Source organism: Lepisma saccharinum, chromosome 3 (genome assembly GCF_977018435.1).
Source record: "Lepisma saccharinum chromosome 3, izLepSacc3.1, whole genome shotgun sequence".
NCBI classification, from domain to species: Eukaryota; Metazoa; Arthropoda; class Insecta; order Zygentoma; family Lepismatidae; genus Lepisma; species Lepisma saccharinum.
Window position 1 is genome coordinate 34,610,283 of NC_139231.1, and position 24,013 is coordinate 34,634,295.

Consider the following 24,013-nt stretch of genomic DNA (forward strand, 5'->3'; position numbering starts at 1 on the left):
GGTCAGGGTGTCTACCAGTCATGAAAGTCATGGTAGTCAAGAAAAACTAAAGAAATCAACAAATAGATCAAGAAGTCAATACAAAGTCAATACATTATTCTTGTGGTCAAGAAGTTTTGCTATCATAATGACTGATTGGTTCATTTACTTTATTTTACTTCACTTTTTTTTGTCCCTTTGGTTAATCGCGAAAATGATAATGAATGGCTGTAAGGTAAGATGGATGAAGGGACAGTCACAAACATATAGGGACAATCGACACAAGCCCCACATAAGATTATACTGGCTTGAGTCCATACGCCAAAGCCTTGCTCGTCTGCCAAACACAGTTCAGGATGCAGTAATACAAGAAAGCAGATCTAATTCTCTTCTTAAATTCAGCTTCAGTTTTCATCTTAACTGGCCCTTTGGTTTGGGTTTTCAATAAATAAATATTTATTTTCTTAATTACTAATTTCCAATTTTACCTAAGTAGGGGTCGGATAAATAAACGTTAAGAAAGACAGGAAAAAGGTCTAGAAAAGTCCAGATAAAGTCAAGAATTCTGGATGTGTTATTTTGGTACCCAAAATAAAGACTACCCAAGATGAAACTACTCGAACTTTGAACTTCTCGAATTTTAAATTACGGTAATTGCTGAATATTTGTTTAACATTACAGGTCATTATTCAAATGTTCAGAGAGTATTTTTATTACCATCAGCCCAACAGACTAACGAGAGAAATTATTTTTTCATAAAGTCTGTAAAATGTCTGTTTTCCCTATAATTTCAAAGAGTTTGACTGTCCACTCTAACATAAATATAGTTTGAATAAACCTGAAATTTTGATAAAAATTGTCTCCTCAGAGAAGTACCACTTAAATCATGTAGTAAGAGGTGCATTGATTAGTATGATTGCAAGTCTTGAAATTTTGCATTTAAAAAATCATTAAGAGTTCATTTTAACTGAAAAGTGTCATTTTTCAATTACTTTCTAACATGATTTATAGAAATATGTAATATTTATTGAGAATGTTTTGTGTCCTACATTTTGACTCAATGTCCTACATTTTGGGACAGCGTGTCCTACATTTCTCTTACAGTGATCTGGTAACTCTAACTATTCTGATCTGAAGAGTTTTTCTTTAATATATATTCACAATTCCACATGATAATCTATTTCTCCCCACAATGTTGTTGAAGAAATAATGTCATAATTTTCGGATATTATCAAGGTTGAAACCAGTGAATTTGCATTAAAAATTGAATCAAGCCAACTAGTTAGCACGTGTCAAAATTGTAGCAAGCATAATATGACAAGCTTGAACCAAGCTTGTTGCAGAAAGCTGCATGCTTGAAACAAGCTTGCCACAAGCTTTTGTGCTTCCTGGGCAGTGATTAATTCCAAATTATGCTTTCTGATACAAATACATTTTGTATCTCTATAGACTCACAAGGGAGGTTATCTAAGTGTCCCCCTCAGATTTCCATCAAACTTGGCAGGTGTATAGAGGGGCCCAAAGGAAGAAATACGTGTTTTTTTTGGTTCGGCTAAAAAACTGGTATAGGGGGCAAAAACCTCCCCTCTAATGTCAAGATGAGGACAAATTTGAAGTGGGGATCTGACACCCTGTGTCCCCCTCAGATTTCCATGAAACTTGGCAGGTGCATAGAGGGGCCCAAAGGAAGAAATACGTATTTTTTGTTTCGGCTAAAAAACTGTTTTAGGGGGCAAAACCCTCCCTCAAATGTCAAAATGAAGTGGGGATCTGACCCCTGTGTCCAACTCCAATTTCCATGAAACTTGGCAGGTGTATAGAGGGGCCCAGAGGAAGAAATATGTGTTTTCTTGTTTCGGCAAAAAAACTGTTTTAGGGGGCAAAACCCCCCTCAAGATGAGGACAGATTAAAGTGGGGATCTGACTCCGAAACCACGTAAATTTGGCATAGGAACAACACGCTCATATAATATAATATAATATATTAATATAATAATTGGAACACACACAGCACAGAACTGTATGATTGTCGGTACCAAACGCAGTGCAATTGTAGAGAGATGCCAAATTCATAGACGCCGTTGTTCCCGGATAGGCATGGGCATAACAATAGATGGATTAAAGCAGGGTAACGGAGCATCAAAATAGCCACGCATGGGAACCATAATCCTATCAAGCATCACCTAGATATCATATAGGTGATATCCATAGCCAAGGATACAAGAGGGGGAGACAGGGGTCAGATCCTCAATTCAATCTGTCCTCATCTTGACATTTGAGGGGGGTTTTGCCAACTAAAAACTGTTTTTTAGCCGAAACAAAAAACACGTATTTCTTCCTTTGGGTCCCTCTATACACCTGCCATGTTTCATGGAAATCGGAGTTGGACACAGAGGTCAGATCCCCACTTCAATTTGTCCTCATCTCGACATTAGAGGGGAGGTTTTGCCCCCTAAAACAGTTTTTTAGCTGAAACAAAAAAAAAACATATATTTCTTCCTTTGGGCCCCTCTATACACCTGCCAAGTTTCATGGAAATGGGAGGGGGACACTTAGATAACCTCCCTTGTCAGTCCACATATATGCTTGTGTGTGTATGTGTAACTTAAGTAGACATTTTGTATGTATTAAGCGGGAAAACGTATATTGCAGGAATGTAAAATTGGGGTTTCACTGTATATACTTGTTCTTACATTAATGAGCTTGAATATTCGTAACACCACAATAATCCACAAAGCCTAGTGTTTATTTTTCAACCCTCAAGAAGCAGATCAGTGGCAATACTAGTGCTTGTAACTGCAGTTTTTCTTCATTTGTAAATGCACAGTATGTAAGCTATCTCTTTCCACAATTGTTTCCAGAATTCAAATTCTATTGTATTTATCCTAGGTTCCTGCATTAAGTTCGTATTGCATAGACGACATTGCTGTGGGAGCAGAGCATACACTTTGTCTGACTACAACAGGAGATGTTTGGGGCTGGGGTAATAACAGTGATGGGCAATTAGGCCTCGGTCACACAGCTATTGTCAGAGAACCTCAACTTATATTAGCATTGTCAGGAAAAGGAATAAAGCAGGTATATTTATTAGTTCTTATTTTTCTGTGCTGCAATCAGTTTTTCTTTCAGTGTTATTCTATCAAGTTCCTTCCAAAAGGTACTCGTTAATTAACTTTTAAGCAGTATACATGTTTGGCGAATAAAAGATGTGGTTGGTAACAATTAAGCGTAATTGAGTTACTAACTTTTTCTGCGAAACTTATTTGTAGAGGTTCTATTAATTTCAGTGGCCTCTGCTACCATCCGCTTGGGAACCCGTTGCTTCAATATGTGCTTGAAGTGAAGCAACAGGTTGCCATACGAATGGTAGCAGATGCCACTGAAATTAATAAAACCTCTACAAGTAAGTTTTGCAGAAAAAGTTAGTAACTCACTCACATCTAATTAAGTAGTATGTTAAATCAAATATTGAATTGCCCATTTTCTCACAATGTTAAAAATAATATATATTCTTTTTCATATTTAAATTAAGTTTTCATTTTCAATTTTGTGAATTTTCCTACTTTTTACCTATCTTCTTGCTTCATTGCATATTGTAATTTGTTTCTAAACACCTTCTTGCCATTAGTCATTATTAATAACTATTTCAGTATTTTCCTGCTTTTGTAAGTACCGGTTTCTCCCTCTCAGTAGGGTCTACCATTGGACTGAGCTAGAACTTTTATTTAAAAATCTGGGCATTGTGTGATATAGAAATTACTGGCACTTTAAATGTGTGTGCCAAAAATTGAGTACTTTCAATATGGAAATATTATTTATTTATTTATTGAAATTTGCAGTACAGCAGAAGCCATTTTAAAACTGAGATGCAAATAGTAAAACAGTAGCAAGATCAACAGAGATTAGTTTCACAACACAAGAAAATCTGATAGTACAGCAAAATTTTGGTAGATTGGCATTGTAAAGAAGTACAATATAATAGGTCAGGAAAATTGATATTGGATTTATCTGTAAAAAGCCTGAAATTCAGTGCACAATTCTTATTGTTTTTGTTAATATGAAGATGTAATTCGTGTGTACCAGGTATGTAAAGTAAATGACTAAACACACACAAATAGTCAAAATGCTAAAACTGCAGGATTCAAGAAACCTATCTTTCTCTACTATTTAGTATCACACAAAGGGAATACATTTATAAGTTAAATTTAATTAAAATATTCCTTTATTTTTCCATGGAGACATTTCTTGTAAGGTGAAAACACTTTGGTAAACACAATGCTCCAAAAATCTGTAAATATATCACATTTCAATGTTTGATTGCTTAAAGAATGCATGTTGATTGGTGCTGAAAAGTTACAGACATTGTTTGTGGTTGTTCTCTGTTGAATTTTATCACATATTCGCAGTACTCGCAGTCATGATTAAACTGTCACCAAAAATGGCTTCCTGATTATTCAGTTTAGATGCCATACTAAAAATTACAGTCCTGACTAATTTCAAACATTGGTTCCAGATTTTTATTTTCTACATTTTGCATCCGCTTTTCCAGATCTCATGTGGAAGAACACACAGTGTAGCATGGACCTCACCTCCGCTGCCTCGTAGAGCTCCAGGTGCCTCTGTTCCATTGCAACTAGGTCTTCCATCCCAAGTTCCTCCACAATACAGTTACCTCCAGAGAATACCAGTGGCAGCAATACAAGCAAGACTGAAACTTCTGTATAGGTTCTCTGATATTCTTTATGCTTGTTGGAGACTCACTCCACTTTCACCACAGGTAATTTTGTACTAGTGTTTACTTTTCACTTTAAAAAATAGAATTAAACCTAATATTGTTGTGGTGTGTGTTAGTGCCACCTGTTCTTGTGTGGCCGTCTTATCTTAGGAACATAATAGACAGGTTTCACTCCAAAGTTGTAGTTTGACACCCAAGTGGCAAAGTGCACTTGAGGACAAACTGCATGCATCTAAGTAGCCACTTTCCAGTACAGTTTGTAGGAAAATGTTTGATGTGCATGCAAGGTGAATGGACCAAGATAACATTGCGCATGCTGAAAAAAAAAATCCTAGTCTAAGTGCCATTCAAGTGGCAACAATGTGCTCATTCATTAAGATTACGGCACACACAGGAAATGTAGTACGTAGAATTTTCAGCCAAAAATGCAGGCTCGGCCAAAACTCGAACCTGGGTCTCTGGCATCCTGTGCCATCTACATTGTTTCAAAGGCAACAGATCCCATTGCGCTAGCACTAGCAGAGACAATTCCACACAGGTAAAACAGTGGCAGAGAAAAATCATGCGAAGCCAGGCCAGCTTGGTAATTCAGTGGTAGAGCAATGGCATGGTATGCCAGAGACCCAGGTTTGAGTCCTGGTCAAGCCTACATTTTTCGCTGAAAATTCTACGTAGTACATCTCCTGTGTGTGCCAAATCTTCATGTAATTTAGATCTCTATGCTGGGAGGAACCAGGCAACGTTGACATCTATAGAGTTTCAAAGGCAACAGATCCTGTTGCAGTAGCACTAACAAAGGCAATTCCACACAGGTAAAACAGCGGCAGAGAGAAATCGTGCGAAGCCAGGCAGGCAGGCACGGTAGCTCAGTGGTAGAGCAATGTCATGGTATGCCAGAGACCTGGGTTTAAGTTCTGGTTGAGCCTGCATTTTTCGCTGAAAATTCTATGTAATGTGCTCATTGTTATGCCATTCTGGTGTAAACGGATGACATACCATGTGATATTTGCCAGTGCAATTTTTTTTCTTTCTTTTTTTGATACTTCTGTCTATTCACATCACATCTTCACGTAGAAAAGGACTTGATACTATGAAAAATGAAGCACCTGCGTTCTAACTGAATTCATACTGTGAATGATATGATATATTATGACAAATATACAGGTAATGGACAAAACAATATGAACACCAATGCAATTGCAGAAAACTTGTATTAGTAGGGGGTTGCCCCCCCCCCCCCTTTGCCTGAATGACAGCTTGTATCCTACGTGGGATAGACAAATAAAGGTCCTGTACAGTGTGAACTGGAATACGTAGCCACTCCTCGCACAAAACAGTCTCAAGTTTCGAAAGTGTCATTGGAGGTGGAAACCGATTACGCACTTTGGCCTCCAAAATACCCCACAAAGGCTCAATGATGTTAAGATCGGGGAACTGTGGATGTGGACACCAGATGAGATGTTCTACCTCATCACTGTGCTCATCAAACCATGCATCAACGCACCTAGAAGTGTGAATAGGGGCGTTATCATCTTGGAAGATGGGGCATGCATCGGGAAACAAAGTCTGAACCATGGGATGGAGGTGGTCACCCAGGATGGTGCAGTACTTCTCTGCGTTGATTCTCCCACGCAGGACGACAAGTGGGCCAACACCATTCCAAGATATACCCCCCCAAACCATCACAGACCCCCCCCACCATGTTTCACGGTAGGCACTAAGCAGTCAATATCAAATGCTTCAGCAGGAGTTCTCCACACATAAACACGTCCTGTGGTCTGAAATAATGTGAAAGACGATTCGTCTGACCATATCACATGTTCCCATTGCTGCTGTGTCCATTTCTTGTGCTCTTGGCACCACCTTCTTCGTGTCACTGCATTACGTGGAGTCACCAACTGTTTGCGGATGGCAACTCTGCCATGAATGTTCACAGAATGCAGCTCCCTTTGAATGGTTTTCATTGATACAGGGTCCTGGAGGTGATTGTTCATCTCTGCGGCTATCTGGGACAGTGTTGTCTTGTGCTTTCGAGTCACTATTCGCTTCAACACACGTCGATCCCTGTTGGATAACTTTTTTTTTCGCCCACTATTCTCCTTTGCAGACGTTGTCCTTGCATGTTGTCTGTAGGCTGTCAGAACAGTTGACACTGTGCTCCGTGCTACACCAACAAGTGTAGCTGTTTTTGTCACAGATACTCCAGCCAGGCGGGCTCCTATGATCATGCCCCTTTTGAAGTCTGAGAGGTCGGACATACCTGCATTTGACGGATAGCTGACTGCTCGCATGCAACTCTCACACCAGCTTCTGATAGACTGATATGTTCCTTTTCCACGATGGCGTATATAGGCCTTTGCAAACCAAGGTGTTCATATTATTTTGTCCATTACCTGTTTGTCTAAAGTGAGAATTCTTGTTCTAATAAAATAATAGTGTGTATTAATGGAAACATTATCAATGTGCAAGTACTGTTCTCATGGAATGTAACTTCTGGTATAATTAAAAGCTACTACTGCATTCAAGTACCTACTTTTATGTAGTGAAAATTAAAAATTGTTTATAATAGAACTGACAGGTGGACAGATAATGGTGCTGATCACATCACATTTATTACAACAGACCAAGAAGGTATAGAGTTCTACCTTCACACTCTCTAGGTGCTTTCTTTGCACAGTGTGATGAAAAAAATACCTTTTACTTTTATATTTCACATTCACGAAAATCTAAAAAAAAAAAAATCCATTTGGCCTGATTAGGTAAGTTTTCATGTACAAACAATTGTGCATACATCACAGTATTTTTTTCCTCTCATGTTACTAAAGTTTATGTTGCAAAATTTCAAATGGATTTCTGAGGCATAGCATAATTCTTTGGAATTGTCATTATTACACAATAGCAATTAATTAACATTGTAGTAAGTGTTTAAGATTGTCACCTTGTAATGAAGGGATCCTGTGTATATTTCCTGACAGGGATGCAAAGCAGTGATTCAGATATCACACTTTCAACTGTATGTCCAGTCTTGATTGGCTTATTCTCAAGATAATAGTCATAGCACAGAAGGGACTTCTATTTCTTATTCACAAGTTTTTGGGACATCCTGTAGAATTTCTTGGGGAAAATACAATCATGCTATGAAATATGTTTGTTCCTAAATATAAGTACACAGTAAATTATGATGTAATCTATGGTTCTCCAAATTTCTTTATTACTAGTGTGAATGGTTTACGCCTTCCCTAAAGTGCCTAACATCTGGGCAGTTACGACCTGTATTAGCCCCACGTGTATACACGTTGCCTTTTGTTAGAAGTGTCGGACGCACCATGGTCCAAGGAAGGAATTACGGGCCTCAGGTTACAGTGTGTCGCTTGGCAACACGAGGCCGTCGGTGCAAACCAATATTTCTGCAGATAGCACGGCAGGTTGTTAAAATGAAGCCTGCTGATCTCAGACTTCCGTCGCGGGCGTGGAAGGTAAGATAAGATAAATTGCTCATATATTTATTTTTGTGAATATTGCATGTTGATTTTCATGTTGATTCAAAAAGAAAAACTAATGATAAGGTAGATTAATCGATATTATCAACCAATATAGGCTTATCAGCACGTCAGTAAAATTGCCAATTATTTTACTCATCTGTTATTGATATAAATAGCCTATAACTTACTGCAAAATTCTTCCATTTTGTTATTGCTTTTATGAATATAAAGGTGTCATTCCTATTCCCTAATTTTGTAAGGTAAGTGCCAAAATATGACTATTTTAATTATTTTTTTTTCAAGGATGATACCTTCACTTGGCTGCATACGTTAATGAAAGAGATGAATTAACTGTCCTTGTATTTTCATGAAATATTTGTAATTTTATATTGGATCAATAGAATATAGAATATTTGTTATTAGGTTTGGTAAATTTTATATATTGGTATAAAAAGGCAAGTGTATACTTTTGCAATTACGTCAATGTTTAAGTTTTTTTTGTCCAGATCAACTCATGAATTTTATTCAATTTAAGTGCCTTTTCATTCATTGCTTCTTCAGTTTGTTTTTCAATGTTCAATAAAACTCATTAATTATAATTTACCTCTTAACTTCTTTACATATTTTTTACCAAAATAAGATAACTACCGTATTTACTCATGTATAATTTTGCTAAAATTTTGGACCCCTAATACTGTGGTACATATTATGCATGGAATAATTCGGACATCCAACATTAAAACCTTGCACGTTTTCACTATGTTACTGTGTATAACATGTATATATCAACAGGCACAAATACAAAACAGGTTGAATTTCTTTAGCAGTAATATTTTTTTTTAAAAAAAAAGAACACAATGAAACTGAAATGGCCACTTCTCATAATTTTTCACTTTGTAATGGAACATTTTGCGACACCGAGAAAAGCAGAATTCGAGCATGCACGTCCCATCACATGGGATGTGTACCAACAATATTTATCTGGCGAGCAATAGAAAATAACTTCCTGAGTGCTGCAAATCCTTAACATAATTTTAATCTTTCTTTCTTCTTCTACAGAAAAAAACAAGGTGGTTACAGAAGTGAAAGGTTTGGAATGTTCAACACAGTGGAGGGAGACGGGGTGGGGTGTTGATGACTCATTGTATATACAAGAGAATATTATCCTCTTGATTCACATTGCATCAGGTGACTCATTGAATAGGAATGATGTCATTCGTTCTTGATCAGCATTACGACCTACAACTAAGAAAACCATTTCTTGAACCTGAATTGTACTGTGCATTACATATGAGATGTAATTGTTTGTTGCTTCTCCCCATCAAAAACCGTTGCATTATATGCACGTGCATTATACATTCGTAAATTGAATTTTATCGATAAATTACAGAAAATCCATGAATGTTACCTTATTGTTTCAAAATATTTTGACATTCCTCGTCCTGTCCTGTCCTCGCCAAGAAGAAGTCATCTTAACGCAGCTCCGAATTGGACACAGCCATCTCACATCGTCATATGCTCCAAGGACTGGATGCTTTGCTGTGAAGTACTTGCAATGTTGTTTTAAGTATTCGGCACATTCTTCTTGAATGTACCAATTTTAATTACCTGAGAGAGGGTTTTAACCTTCCCAATGATTTGTCATCTATGTTGAGAGACAATGACAGTGTTTTTAGCTTTTTGAGAAGAGCAGGCCGCCTCTACTGTTTCTGAGGTACTTTTTAAACTGTACTTATCTTTTTTAATGAGTTGTGTTCATCCTATGCAGGTCCATTTACAACTTGCATTTTTAACCTTTCTCAAGGGCCTTTTTACATCATTTTTTTAAATTTTGAGGTAAGGTTTTTAGATAAGGGGATCATCCCTGCATACACTGAAAGGTGCAAAATGGCCATACGTGCCAACGCACCCAAAAATTTTAAATCAATCAAAATATTTTTAAAAATGGGATATGGAACACTTTTAAAAAAGTAGGTGTTCCCAACTGAGTCAACAAACTCTGATTTCAACACTATTTACACCTACTCTAAAAGTTTAGTTCCAATGAAATTACTGTCCTCATTTGGTGTTTTTTCTAGTTTACGAGAATCAAGTACTAGTTTTCTAGTTTACAAGAATCAAGTACTAGCTCTATCCACAATGATGATTTTATTGATTTTGGTTGTCACCGCCACCATCCACTCAGGAACATATTTTGTTACTACTTGACAGGCTTCCAGTTTGCATTGTTTGCAAGCCACTAGGTGTGCTGCCATTACAGGCTCTTTCCTGCATCAACTACAACTACTTGGCACTAGCTGTTGGATTAATGTGAGCCATGTATTCTGTGCCTGCCCACTGTCAATGTTTAGTTAATGCAGAAAGTGCACAATGGCTTACTTATGTTCCTTTAATTCTGGTGCTTGGTGAATACTTTTAAGAATTACATGTGGTTGTATTTTATGTGCTTGGCTAGTCCATTGGTAGGGTGGTTTTTTTTAGTGTCATTCAGGTGTTTGAATACTCTCATTTATGAATCTGATAAAATAGTTTTACAAGTACTTGATTCCAGTATACTATGAGGGATATTCATAAATTAACTTCCGACGATTGACTGATAAAAGAGAACAAAAATGGGCAAAACATTTATTCTATTGAAAATGTTTCCCACGGACCAATATAACTTCTCTCCACAGTCACCACCTAAATACAAGCACTTCTTGTACGCTGACATGAACTCCTGCAGTCCATCAATGAACAGCACCACCAGTTGTTGACTCCATCCATGAGGTCTTCATTAATTTTAAATTGCAGAGTAACCAGCGAGACCTGCATCTTCAGAGCTGGTCGTACAAATATACATGTTGAGGGTGGTCAAGGTCAGCTGTGACTGATAAACTCATTCAAAATGTTGACCAAATCGTACATGCCAAACATTGCTTCATGATTTCACAACCTTCTGACAATTTTTTGGTGACCACTCTCTATGGAATTGTGAAGTTGGCAACTATCTTGGAAGATTGGTGGTATCATTTTTTGATGAAGAACTGCATAAGTTTATGCCACACGACGATAAGTGCCTGAATGTGGATGGTGATTATGGGGAGAAGTAATGTTGGTATGCATAAAACTTCTGTATTTTTTATAATAACCAATCAGAAGTTCATTTCTGAATAGCCCTTGTCATTTACTACCATTTTTTAGTGCCGTGAAACATGAATAGTGTTCCTTCAATGGTAATAAAGGCAACAGAAGGAAGCAATGTGTTGTGAAGCCAGATTGGAGGGAGCCTACCTCCGTGGTTAAGCGGATACCTATGATGCCAGGGGTCTCAAGTTTGAATCCCAGCCTGGGCATAGGTGTTCTTTCATTCATCAATTTAATCATATCATCACTCATTCTCATCATCATCATCATCACAAGTAACCAAAAATCAAATCAAATCAAACCAGACTGTACCCTCGTACCACTCAATGAAAGCTGTTTTGATAATTTTCTTTGTCAAGATAAGTAACAAAATTTATGCCAGAAATTGTCATTCATTGTCAAAGTAGTTTTCTTTCAAGCATATATTTCCCTCTTCTAATCAGGTGAAGTTGCTTGGGGAAGGGGCAGATGATGCTGGAGGAGTTTTTGATGACACCATAACTGAAATGTGCCAGGAATTAACATCTGGTGCCGTTCCACTTCTCATCCCAACTCCAAATTCTGTAAATGACACTGGCTACAACAGAGACAGATACCTATTCAACCCACATCTATCTTCCATCCAGCATCTGTCATGGTTTAAGTTTCTGGGTAAGTATGTAAACATGCATGCATGCAGAGAGAGAATGAGTGTGTGTGTGGATCCTTCATTTTATGTTTTCCAGAGAACCAAAATTAAGAACTTGTTGCAATATTGAAAAAAGCAAGATAGGTGCCAATAAGTATCTTTGTCAAGGAGAAAGTTATGTAAATATTGTAACCATGCCTAGATATGTGTATCCATCTATCTCAAACCATTTTTGACACTGTGCACTAAATATGGTTCATAAAAGGGTGAATGTAAGTTTTTTTAAAATATACCTTTTCTCAGGAAATTTCAGGATTTTTTATATTTATAGCATTTTGTTTTTTTCAAAAAATACAAAGAATGGCTTTTGTGGTACGTAAATTCATGTAACCAGGTGACATAGCCATTGCTTGAACCGGTAGCCTACTTTTAAATAGATGGCAGGACAAAAATTTGCTGGTTTGCGAGGAGGTTTCTTCTAGTTCATTTTTGGGGCGGAATTTTGAAGTGATTTGACATTATGATTAAAAATACATAATAAAATAAATAAAATATAAAAATGTTCAATATATCTGTAAAAGAAAAACAGTAAGGAAAGGATTTCAAGAATTTCAGTCTTATTTATTCAAGAAAGAGGCCCATATTGAGAAATATTTATGTAGGCCTATTTACGAGAATAAAAATAAACTTCTACCTAATTATTTTCACGATTTGAAGTTCAGGGCATCCTTGTTGGTGTAGTGGTAATGTTGTTGACTTGAAACTAAGGGGTCCCACGTTCAATACATAGTGGTTCGAATACCACTTTAACTGTAGGTCCAATCCCGATTAGCCTATCTGTGCATAAAGTGGATATAAAACAAAAATCCACAATGATTTGGAGCTTATCCTCATACATAAGGCTGAGTGAACAGCTTATTAATTATGTCACTCATTTTAGTTCACTACATGACCTGCCTGTAAATAAATTTCATGCACCAAAGAACCCTTAAACACTCCTTGACATGATCTAGACTAGAACTGGTCTTTGTCATTTCGGTTAGCCAACAATTTTCTCCACCCCACTGTAACGCGTTTAGTAGTTGTTTGAAGGTCAACGACCTCTTCTTCAACTTGCATGCAAGTGTTCAATAATGTTCTTGGCCCAGAAGGTAATTTTCCTATCATATGCCACCTTTCCTTCGTCAATTTCATTATATCATCACTCATCCCCCATCTTCACAAATTAGCCAAAAGTGGCACAAAAAGCAAAGTAAAAAAAGCAAATCAATCAATCATAGATTTTGGACAGTGAGTCTGCGCTTCGCGGATAGCCCTGAATATACATCTCTGGCAGGGGCGCCGACTTGTCAAAATTATTGGGGGGGGGGGCCTCTGGTCACTGAAATAAATGAATGATTTACTCAGTCCCTCCCTTTTTTAAAAATAAAAATTATGTCTTTGTATAGCAGTTTTTAAGCAGCTATTATATTCCTCATGGAAATTAAATGTAACATTAAACGATTAGAAAATGTTTCAAAGTCTCTTTATGTCTTTTATGTCTGCTCATTTGTTTATTAGGTAACAATTAACATTTTTATTGAAAAGTATGTATTTACATTAAGAGGCCAACCTAACAGTTTTATGCCAGCCTCGGAAGCTGAGCATGTTGGGTGGTCGACTCAACTCACTTCGAGTCCCGGCGAGGGCATGGGTGTGTTTTAATGTCCGCAACAAACCTGTAAAGAAAGGATATGTGACGGGTGCAAATAACCTTAGTGTTGACATACCCATAAAAATAACGAATATTTACAATATTTAACAGTTTTATTTAATTATTTAAACAAATGCTAACACAAATTGCAGGAAAATAGTTTTACTTTTTTGTTCTTGCTACGATATTTTACTTTTTAAATTAATTTTGCAATAATAAAAAAACACATAGCATGTTCACTAAGATATAAAGTGACATACACAACAAAAACATATGAACATGATTTCAAAAGAAAGCAAAAATTGCTCTACGCACTGGGTTATTCTTTATGAACTCATTAAAAAGTGGTCTCAGGTCCAAATTATCAAGCACGGTTTGATGTATGTGGAGTACCACTAAGCTGCTTAGTCTCTTCTGCCCCATTGTAGATAGCCGACCTCCATGGTAGAATGGTTAGCACATCATGCTACGATGCCTGGGGTCCCGGGTTCGAATCCTGGTCTAGGCATGGATGTTTGTGAGTGTCCATTCATCAGTTTCATCATATCATCGTTCATCCCCCATCTTCGCAAATTAGCCAAAAGCGGCACAAAAAGTGAAGTAAAATAAAGCAATTCAATCAATCAATCAAAACCCATCTCAAATATGTCTTCAGTCAACGAAGAGCATTGAATGATCTTTCGGCTGTGGCTGTCGTCACTGGCACAATGCAGAGGACCATCATGAATTTGGCAACTTCAGGCAGAAGCTAATGGAGGGTGCTGTCTTCCAAAAGAAACTTCCTTATGTCACGCATGGTAGTTAGAACCACTTTCATCTGTTTGGTGATATCACGAAGCATGGACAGGTGTAAGGAGAGCTTATCGGCATCCAAATCTTGCCGAAAGAATTCTCGCGTTTGCTCGAAGTTTGTTTTGCAACTGTTCACAGCTGAGATGCATTCTTTCTCTATGGCTGTTACTTTTTGTAGTCCTGTAGATTCATGTCTTTGTTTAACACATGATTTTACTGTGTCTCACACGTCAGTGCATATCGATGTTTAATACTCTTTTGGAGTGTAGAACTTGTGAGGTTTGGCAGCATCAGAATTTTCAAGTCTCTTAGGGACATGACTTTGCCGAGTCAATTCTGGCTCATCAACGAGGCTGGGTTTGGTCTCTCTGATTTTGTGCCAGAACTGCTCAAAACCATCATAACACTGTCCCTTCAGATTCTGTATGGGCAAGTCCAGATCCACCAGAATGTCTTTTACAACGTCAAAAAGAGTTTTGGCCTCAGTGTTCGGAATCTCGTAAAAGCCCATGAATTCCTCAAAAATATCAAAATTTTCATTCAGTCAGAATGTCAATTGTTCACGGATGGATATGTCACAAGTTTCGTCAACCATAATATGTAGCAAAATATTCCCGAGTTTTAATATCTGCTACCATGGAGTAACAGATCTCCCTATTATTTCAATGATCTCGTTCTGAATGTCATATGAGAGCCATTTGTAGCCCGAACGTCCCATCCACTCCCCTAGTTCATGCACATTGTCTTTTGAAACTCTTTTTAGTGAAAATGTTAACAATACTTATAATTATATACTTAGTATATAGTAATAAGTCATGTGTTTTGCTGTCTCTGGTCATAGCCCCCCAAAGTTGATGGTCTAGAACATTTCAAATATGTATTTAAAGTTAAGTTTATGTTGCACAATTTAGAGTAAACTTTACAAGAGAAGCAAAATTATTTGGGGGGCTCTGCCCACACATTGTTAACATTGGGAGGGCTCGAGCCCCCCCCCCCCCCAAGGCCCATGGAGTTGGCGCCTATGATCTCTGGACAATACTACTTTTTTGCTACTGCATAATACATACTAATTATATTTTAAAGATAAACTATGGGTGATTTTCAACTGTACTTAGAGGAGTGATTGTAAGTACATAGTAGTGCTGCATTTTGCATTTTTTCTATTCACATTGGGGGTGTAAGGGGAGACCTTACACGTAGTGCACCCAAATGTCAACCTAACTTCCACATTAGTGCACCCTGGACTGACGAGGCTCTGGCGACTGGCCCCATGGCCAGTATAATTTTGTTTGTATTGTCCTGTTGTCCTTATGTGTGCTGAGTGCCCGTTTGCAGCCTCAGCTTTTAACAGAAGTCAGAACATTTTAAGATTTTTAATTATGCAACATTAGAGTTGTTCTTTGTAATGATAAGGGGCTGGCCCCCGTATAATGTGATGGGAGCAAAATAGCCTAAGTGCTGATGCTTCCACACTTTTAAAATCAAATTCAAAATTCAAATTCTATTCACATTGGATTAATGTGAGTGCTGCATGGGCTCCCTGTAAAGGAATTTCTTGAGCTAATTACCTAATTGCACCTACATTGAGATGGAATGTCAACATTTCATCTCCTGTCAAAGCCGTAATTATTCCATCCAAAATTAAACGAACTGCAACTCTCTATGATGAATAGTTCTTATGCTATGAATTTTTAAAAAAAACATTTCCATGCATTGGAAAAGCCTACACTTTAAAATTCTCGAGAAAGACAAAATAAATCAGCTTTTGAAAAACTTCCAGTACTCATATTGCATTGAAATTCAAGTACGTCTTGCCTTCATACATATGAAATGACATGTTATATCCCCATCACATAGCATTGGCCACTATAGGGACCAGCCGTCCTCAATGGTTTGCAGACAGTGGTCCTAAAATGGACCACCTGTCTGCTAAAGATTAATTATTGAATCTTTTGTCTCCAAAAGTAAAGTGTTTTTAATGTTTCTGCAGGTGTGTTGTTCGGAGTTGCTGTTCGAACGAAGAAGCCCTTGGCCATTCCCTTGGCACCTCTCATGTGGAAGCTGCTGGTGGGAGAACCTGTCAATGTGGATGACTTAGAGGAAGTTGACATGCTCTATGCTCAGAGTCTTCGAGGCATTAGGGATATCCACCTCTCGGGTGTTACAGAGCAGAATTTTCATGAGGTAATGCCTGCAGAAAATGTGATTTGAGATTCTTACTTACTTTATTATTATTCATAAGTAGCACTAGGCTGAAATCCTTCACCTTAGTAAACTTTAACAATGGTGATGGATGGGTAAAACCAAGATAATATAAACCAGGCATGAGTATATCATTTGCACTAGAGCAATGCAGGGAGAACATTTTGATCGAGTGCCATATAGTTCACATGGATGGTGCTAGATAGCATACAGAATTCTTCGCTCGAGCGAATAACACTCAAATAACACATGTAACCATAATTTGTCTGTGGTGTAGCATAGCATGCTTGAGGAGTGGGAGACTCGGACAAGTAACAGTTGGGCTGAAAAGTTCATAGGCTGACTCATAGATGGCGTTACTAGAATTAAATCCATGTGATTTTTACTTAGTACTAACCTTCAAAAGATACGTGTATAAATTTCACAGCTGCCGGATAATTAGTTCGTGAGATATAGCATTGTGAGTGAAGCAGCTTTTGTTATTGTGAAAAAATGGATAAAAAAGAATTTCGTGTGTTAATAAAGCATTGCTTTTTGGCGAAAAAAAAAATACTGTTGAAGCCAAGGCTTGGCTTGATAAACATTATTCGGACTCTGCACCAGGAAAATCAACCGTTGAGAAGTGGTTTGCTAAATTTAAATGAGGCGAAATGAGCATCGAAGACGATGCACGCAGTGGACGCCCCAAAGAGGCTGTTACCGACGAAAACATCAAAAAAGTCCACAAAATAATTTTAAATGATCGTAAAGTGAAGTTGATCGAGATAGCTGAGATTATTACATAGCATTGTTGGAGCGTTTAAAGGATGAAATCACGAAAAAACGGACCCATTTGAAGAAGAAAAAAGTGCTGTTTCATCAAGACAATGCACCGTGTCACAAATCAATGAAAACGATGGCAAAATTATATGAATTAGACTACGAATTGCTTCCCCATCCACCATATTCTCCAGATCTGGCCCCCAGTGACTTTTTTCTGTTTGCAGACCTTAAAAGAATGCTCGCTGGAAAGAAATTCATCACTGATGAAGAGGTAATCGCCGAAACTGAGGCCTATTTTGAGGCTAAAGAGAAATCGTACTATAAAAATGGCATCGAAAAATTGTATGACCGCTATAATCGTTGTATCGCCCTCAAAGGCAACTATATTGAATAATAAAATCGAATTTTGTCAAAAAAATATTTTTTACTATGTTAGCCTACGAACTTTTCAGCCCAACTGTTATGAGCTACTGAAAATGGTCCCATGCTACTAGTTTGCACTGTGGATGTCAACAAGTGCTCAGTGCTGTGCATATTTCATGCCTGCACACTGCACTTCAAGGCCAGTAAGGGGCAGAGCAAGATTAGGTGAGCCTTATATGTTGAGCCCTCCTTTTTACAGAACTACCTCCTGTTTCTTCTGCCATGATTACTCTTTAATAGCAAAATACATTTATGAGCAAATCTCCAAAGACCGAATAAATCATAAGTTTATTGTTCCTTAGTGCTGAACATAGTAATACAGCAGAACATCAACACAAATAATCATTTACATCAGGCCTGGTCAATCTGATGAACTTGTCAAAGAATTCTCTAGTATGCATGCATGGACTGTTGAGCGAGCAGCAATACTGCAGCATTGTAAGAGGGGTGGTGTCAGTTGCTTTTGTGCGGTTGAAAACCTCTTGTCATCTGATTCATGAGTAAATGAGCAATGTGGCATTGATAGTAAGTTTAATGGAAGTTATAATACTTTTATTTTTTTGTGATGGTGGGAATTTTCATTTGCTTTACTGATATCCATTGTACAGTTTTTAGATATTACATACTTCTCCCAGCTACTGAATGAGCATCTGCCAAAAAATAATAATTGAAAAACGGTCAGCTGGGAAGATTATGGCCACAATCTTTTGGGACTCAGAAGGTGTATTGTATCCTCATTTCCTAACAGATCATTGCACAATAAATGGTTAATATTACTTGACACTGCTTCAAGGCTCAATAAAGGCTGCCATAAGCAACAAGAGAAAAAGGATGCAGGATAATACCCATCCACCATGGCCACCATGAAAAAACTGAAATGGAACTTCTCCCACATCCTCTGTACAATCTGGAGCATCAGACTTTCACCTCTTTGGCATCATAAAGGAGTATCTGAACAGGAAAAGGTTTGACAATAATAATAATGTGATACAGTCTGTCTGCGAGTGGGTATGTACGCGTATGCAACCATAATAATTCCCAGGTTGCATCCACATAACTAGCATAAGAGCATTATAAACCAAGGAGAACTTGTTAACGAATAGCACCTTCAGTTTCAATAAGTGGATCAGTTCGTATTCTACTTACAAAATATAATTCAGATTTCAGATTTGCCTGTGGAGCAAGGGCATAAGTTAAAGATAAATGGCATACTAGTATTATACGGTGTGCTTGTACATGCTTTTCTCTGTAAACACTATGTAACTTATACGTAGTGAAATGTATTTCATGAATAACCATTTTTGTGTGATAGAATATTGCAATTATGATTACTGTGCTTACTTTTTGTTCACCAGGTAATACCTCTTGAGTGTTTTGAAGGAGCAAGCTTCACAGGACGAATAGTGCCAATTGTACCAGGAGGAAGAAGCATTCCACTCACATTCCAAAACAGGCTTGAATATGTCGAGCATGCAGTGCAGTTCAGGTTACATGAAATGGACTTGCAGGTTAGCTTTGTTTTCAGTTGTAGCGTGCTTAAAATCATTACGAATTATTTATTATCAGTACAATATAAAAAGAAAAAATATTTTATAAAATACCTAAAAGTGGCCACGGTGGCTCAGTCGGTAACGCGTCTGACTACCATGCTAAAGGTCCCGGGTTCGATCCCCGGCCAGTTCAAATCCGGGAACTTTTCTAACGTTGGAAGCGGCCCTGGCACCCACCCAGCGTCGAATAACATGGGTACCTGGGGGAAACCCTGGGGGGTAAAGGTGGTCAGGGGCGTGATGCTGATCACATCACCCCCACTAACGACCGGATCAAGAAAGTGTGGGGCGTTACTCCCACATCCCCTATATGCCTTCATGGCATGGTGCTAAGCACAGGGAAGCACTTTACCTTTACCTAAAAATACTTCCGTTGGTGAGTATATGATTTCCGTGAAACTATGTTTCAGGACGTAACTACTCCCTTCATCAGGTAGATAGGCTATGCCAATTTAATTATACCATTGGCTGCATCAAACAAGACATCAGCAGCGTGCATTATGGGTATGCAAGGTACGCATTGTGTACCCACAAGATGGTAAGAAAAATTAAGCATTTCTTTTCGCCTTCACCGGACATGAAAAGTCAACAATTATCACTCCAAAGGCACTTCCACTGCAAGAAATTCTGATTTCCGCACGAACACGCTACTGCCTGCCTTGTGTCGCCTGGCCCTCCTGGACATGGTCCCGAATGATCCCGATTGTGCCTTCGGCGCTGTCCGACCGGTGGTCTGCACCCACACGATCCATGTTTGTGCCGATTTCTGTGAGCAAATGCCTCCGATTCTCTTGAGTACCCTAGAAATTTGGAAGGCAACCCCATTGGCTCAGATCAGTCCCTACCATATGTTTGGGTCTGCACGCACTCGCCCCATCCTGCGTTTTCCTGTTCAAAGCACAGAGGTCTGAGAAGCCAGGGTACCAAGGATTTTGACAGTGTCTGCAGTGTTGGCAGTACTCAACATATATATTTTTCTGGAAAGTTTAGCTTACTCACATTTAGCACTCGCGTAGATAGATCACTGTGCTCGTTTGCAATAAAATACATTATTAAAAATGATTGCTAAGAGGAGGGCAAGAAGACCATATTTAATATTAGCGTATACTATCAGATATAAAATATTTATGTGAGATTAAAATTACACTATCAAGCTTTTTGCGTATAGGGAGGTGTGGAGAGCATAATGGACACCCGACTCAGGATTGAGTTTTGCACGTGAAACCCCTTTTGGCGTCGTTACTGTCTCAGGGGGAAATTATATGGACAATTTTGCACATTTCACACAATTCTCAGAGTACAAGAGTATCTGTTTATCCCATTCCAGAGATCAACATTTTATTTAGTTCATTTCCAGTTCAGTCTATAAGTTGATGAGGATGGGTGTTGACTTTTGACCCGACAATATGAATGAATTAAAAAAATAAGAACGTAAGCACAATGCTACTATGGGATTCGAATGAGCTTTCCCCCTCCCAGACATTGCAAAGTGGTATGTTGTGTCCAACATTTTATTTTTTAAGTTTTTGAAGTGTGCTGGGATGAATACCATTGTAGGCTAATGAATTTTTCTCGTAAGTTTTACTATCTCCCTTCTACGAAATATTTCATCGACTGGCAACTCCGAGTCATGCATCCACAAGAACACGCGGTTTTTGCAGACAGCAGACACTTGTTACCGTGGGAGGTTGACTTTTGCTTTCATCTGTCCTGTGAAATTTGCAGTGAGTGTTTTGTTTATATTATTTGCTTGTTTGTCGGTGCAGTGAAGTGATAAAATGGGGAGAGAGAGAGGGGGAGAGGATTCAGGAGTTATTGATGACTAGAGCCCGGAAGGTCAGGCATTTATTTTCGTTAAAATAGGCAGGCAAAAAGGCATTTATAATGTTGAAAATAGGCACTAAAAATGAAAAAAAAAGGCAAAATAAGCCGAAAAAAGCCACATTTGGAAGTCGCTTACTTTTATATATAATTTCTGGCAACATGTTAAAATCTACATTGGGAAGAGCATTTCAATTTTCTCCATCTTGATTGCACATAACTACAAGGTGTTTTTTTAAGTTCTCAACATTCATTGATAGTCGTCTGTCAGAGAGAATGTTTTTCATAATAGAAAATGATCTTTCTACTTCGACAGAAGTTATTGGAGCATATACATAAAACAAGCTAATGTAGCTGGACTCATTTCGGTAACAGCATTTTCACCTTTTAGAATATCACAAATTGTTTTAATTGTTTCAAGTCCTTATTTACACTCGCTACCCGTTTGCACTTTTCCGCAACAGCTGACCCCTTTTCCCCTGGCACTTCCATCATCTGCTGCACAGATTCCTCGAAGATTTTCATGGATGCTACAAGAGTCTCACCTCATTTTTCTAAGCTTTGTAATTGTCTCTGGCAATGCACCATAATGTGCAAAAATAAACGACAGTTCATTCTTCAGTTCTGAATAGCACAGGAGTTTTTCACTTCATGAATTGAAGCCGCTTCATTTTCTGGAAGAGCATCGATCACCTCACTTATTTTTTCAAGGTTGTTAGCATAATATTTAGCTGCTGATATCCAGGTTCCCCATCTTGTCAAGACTGGTTGCGGAGGTAAACTAAGCTCAGGCGCAACTTCCTGAAATTTTCGGGTTCGAGAGGGAGATTTCAGAAATATCTTATTTTGTTTGAAATCAACCTCTCCACTTCAGCAGTCAATCATGCACAAGGAAATGTAAACCGAAAGCCAATATCCTAACTCAGCATGAAATACTTTTTTCTCACACTTTTCTCCCTCAGCAATGTTGAAACATGAGTGAGTTCAATATTACTTAAATAAGGCGAAAATTATTCACATAATAAACAGAAGAAAAATAAATGCCAACATTTTTTTTAAAAAAATGGTCAAATTTCATTGAAAAAGGCAAAAAAAGGCATTATAATTAAAAATAGGCAGTGGGGTCCCAAATAGGCAAAATAGACAAAATGAAAAGGCTTCTAAAACATTTGAAACAACATAAAAAATGTATATCTGGAAAAATTTTATAAATATATGCAGTAGATAAAAAGAGGCATTTTGCCAAACTTCCGGGCTCTATTGATGACATTCTGTAGATGGGATTTTCGGCATAATAATTACGAAAAAAGTGCAAACAATCCGAAATGGGAGGTGTGTGTGTTCCTGATTTGCAGGACTTGATTCAGGCAGGAGTTATGAAGGCTGGTAAGCAGTATATTAGGCATTTTCAGAAAAATATATATTGCTATATATATCATATATAGTAACTGCAGTTGACTCAGAATAGAAAACTCGGAAACTTTATTGTTGGCCTTGTTCGTTGGTTTCCTCTGAGAAAGGTGTGTCAAATAGTACAGGATACAGGGGATACTGACATTTATCAAATTTTCACGTGCTATTCGAAAGCACGAAAAATCATTATGCCAGTTTGTTCCCGTTCAATGTTAATTGCGCTGCATGAAGGTATTAATCGAAGTCAATTGTTGGACTACGTAGCTACTATCAGAATATATTTGCGATAAAATATCATACATATATCTTACCTCGTTACATTTGGATATCTCTGGTAGCGTTTAAGGTTATATCAGACATTCCTTAGTTTCCTTGTTAATGTTTCAATAATTGACATCCTATTTTAACTGGCTTTAAAACTCAAAGCAAACTTTAAATAACTTCTGCTCCCCTTAATCTTCAGAACATGTTTCTCGCAAAAAGAAAATAATGGGGTGATCCTTTATTCTCAAGCAACAACTTTTGTGAGGGATGAATTGAAGGTCTTTCAAAAGGGTGCAACGATTGATAAGTGCTGCAGTGCCGTTCCAAAAAAGTGATTCCTGTTATTTGAAAATGATACAAGGATGATAAACTTTCCATTACAAAATTTTGGAAAATTATTTTCTGCATAACATGATGGACTCAGAGGGGGGGTGAGTCTGGTCCCTCTATCCGCCCCCTTCAGTGAGCCACGTTGTGTACCCTAGTCTAAATGTCACCGCACGCCACTGCAAGACATAGATCAAGAGGTATGATAAAAATGGATAAAAAGGTTAATATGTGATTTAAGGCAGCTGAACATGTGTAGGTGCCTTATTCTACCATTATGTTGAAATCCTAATGTAAAAATCCGTGACTACAGTCTAAAACAAATTTTCTAAACACGTTAAAAACACTTTTCCAGAAGTGATTCGGTGAACGCAGTACAGCTGTCTAAGGGGGCCTCTCATGGAATGCCAGAAGTTGTGCAGTGTATTTCCCTTACTCATCCCCCCCCCCTACTTCCGTTGGGTTACGTCATATCTAGCTTTAAATCTATTATTTCGCAAGACGTGTTGATCACAGCTGGGGTGACCTGGGAGCCAATTTTTCCTCTTATTGTATCCCACCTTTTGAACATTTTAATCCATTTTTCATCAATGGTCCCGTCCTCTCTGTTTAGTTTATTATCCCTCCCTTTACAGATATACGGTGCTTCATATACATTCCTACTTGATGGTTTATGATCAACTCTCATTATTTCTCGCTTCTGAATTTCATGTTCTTCCCCTATCACGTGTTCTGAGAGTCCAGTTCCTGGGGTTCCTTCTTTTATGCCATTGTCATACTCCCCCCACCTAATTTTCATGCTCCGGCTGGTTTGAC

General features: G+C 38.0%; 1 protein-coding gene across 2 annotated transcripts in view; it reads left to right on the plus strand.

Annotated features, from left to right (window-relative positions):
• The window catches only part of LOC145984969 (putative E3 ubiquitin-protein ligase HERC1), a 309,625-nt gene that overhangs the window by 260,871 nt on the left and 24,741 nt on the right, over positions 1-24,013 (plus strand). For both annotated transcript variants that reach the window (XM_083118420.1, XM_083118421.1), the window contains exons 64-69: positions 2,869-3,057; positions 4,529-4,756; positions 7,933-8,190; positions 11,766-11,973; positions 16,426-16,619; positions 19,178-19,330. In XM_083118420.1, the coding sequence (XP_082974546.1) occupies positions 2,869-3,057; positions 4,529-4,756; positions 7,933-8,190; positions 11,766-11,973; positions 16,426-16,619; positions 19,178-19,330 (1,230 nt within the window). The remainder of the gene's footprint in view (positions 1-2,868; positions 3,058-4,528; positions 4,757-7,932; positions 8,191-11,765; positions 11,974-16,425; positions 16,620-19,177; positions 19,331-24,013) is intronic.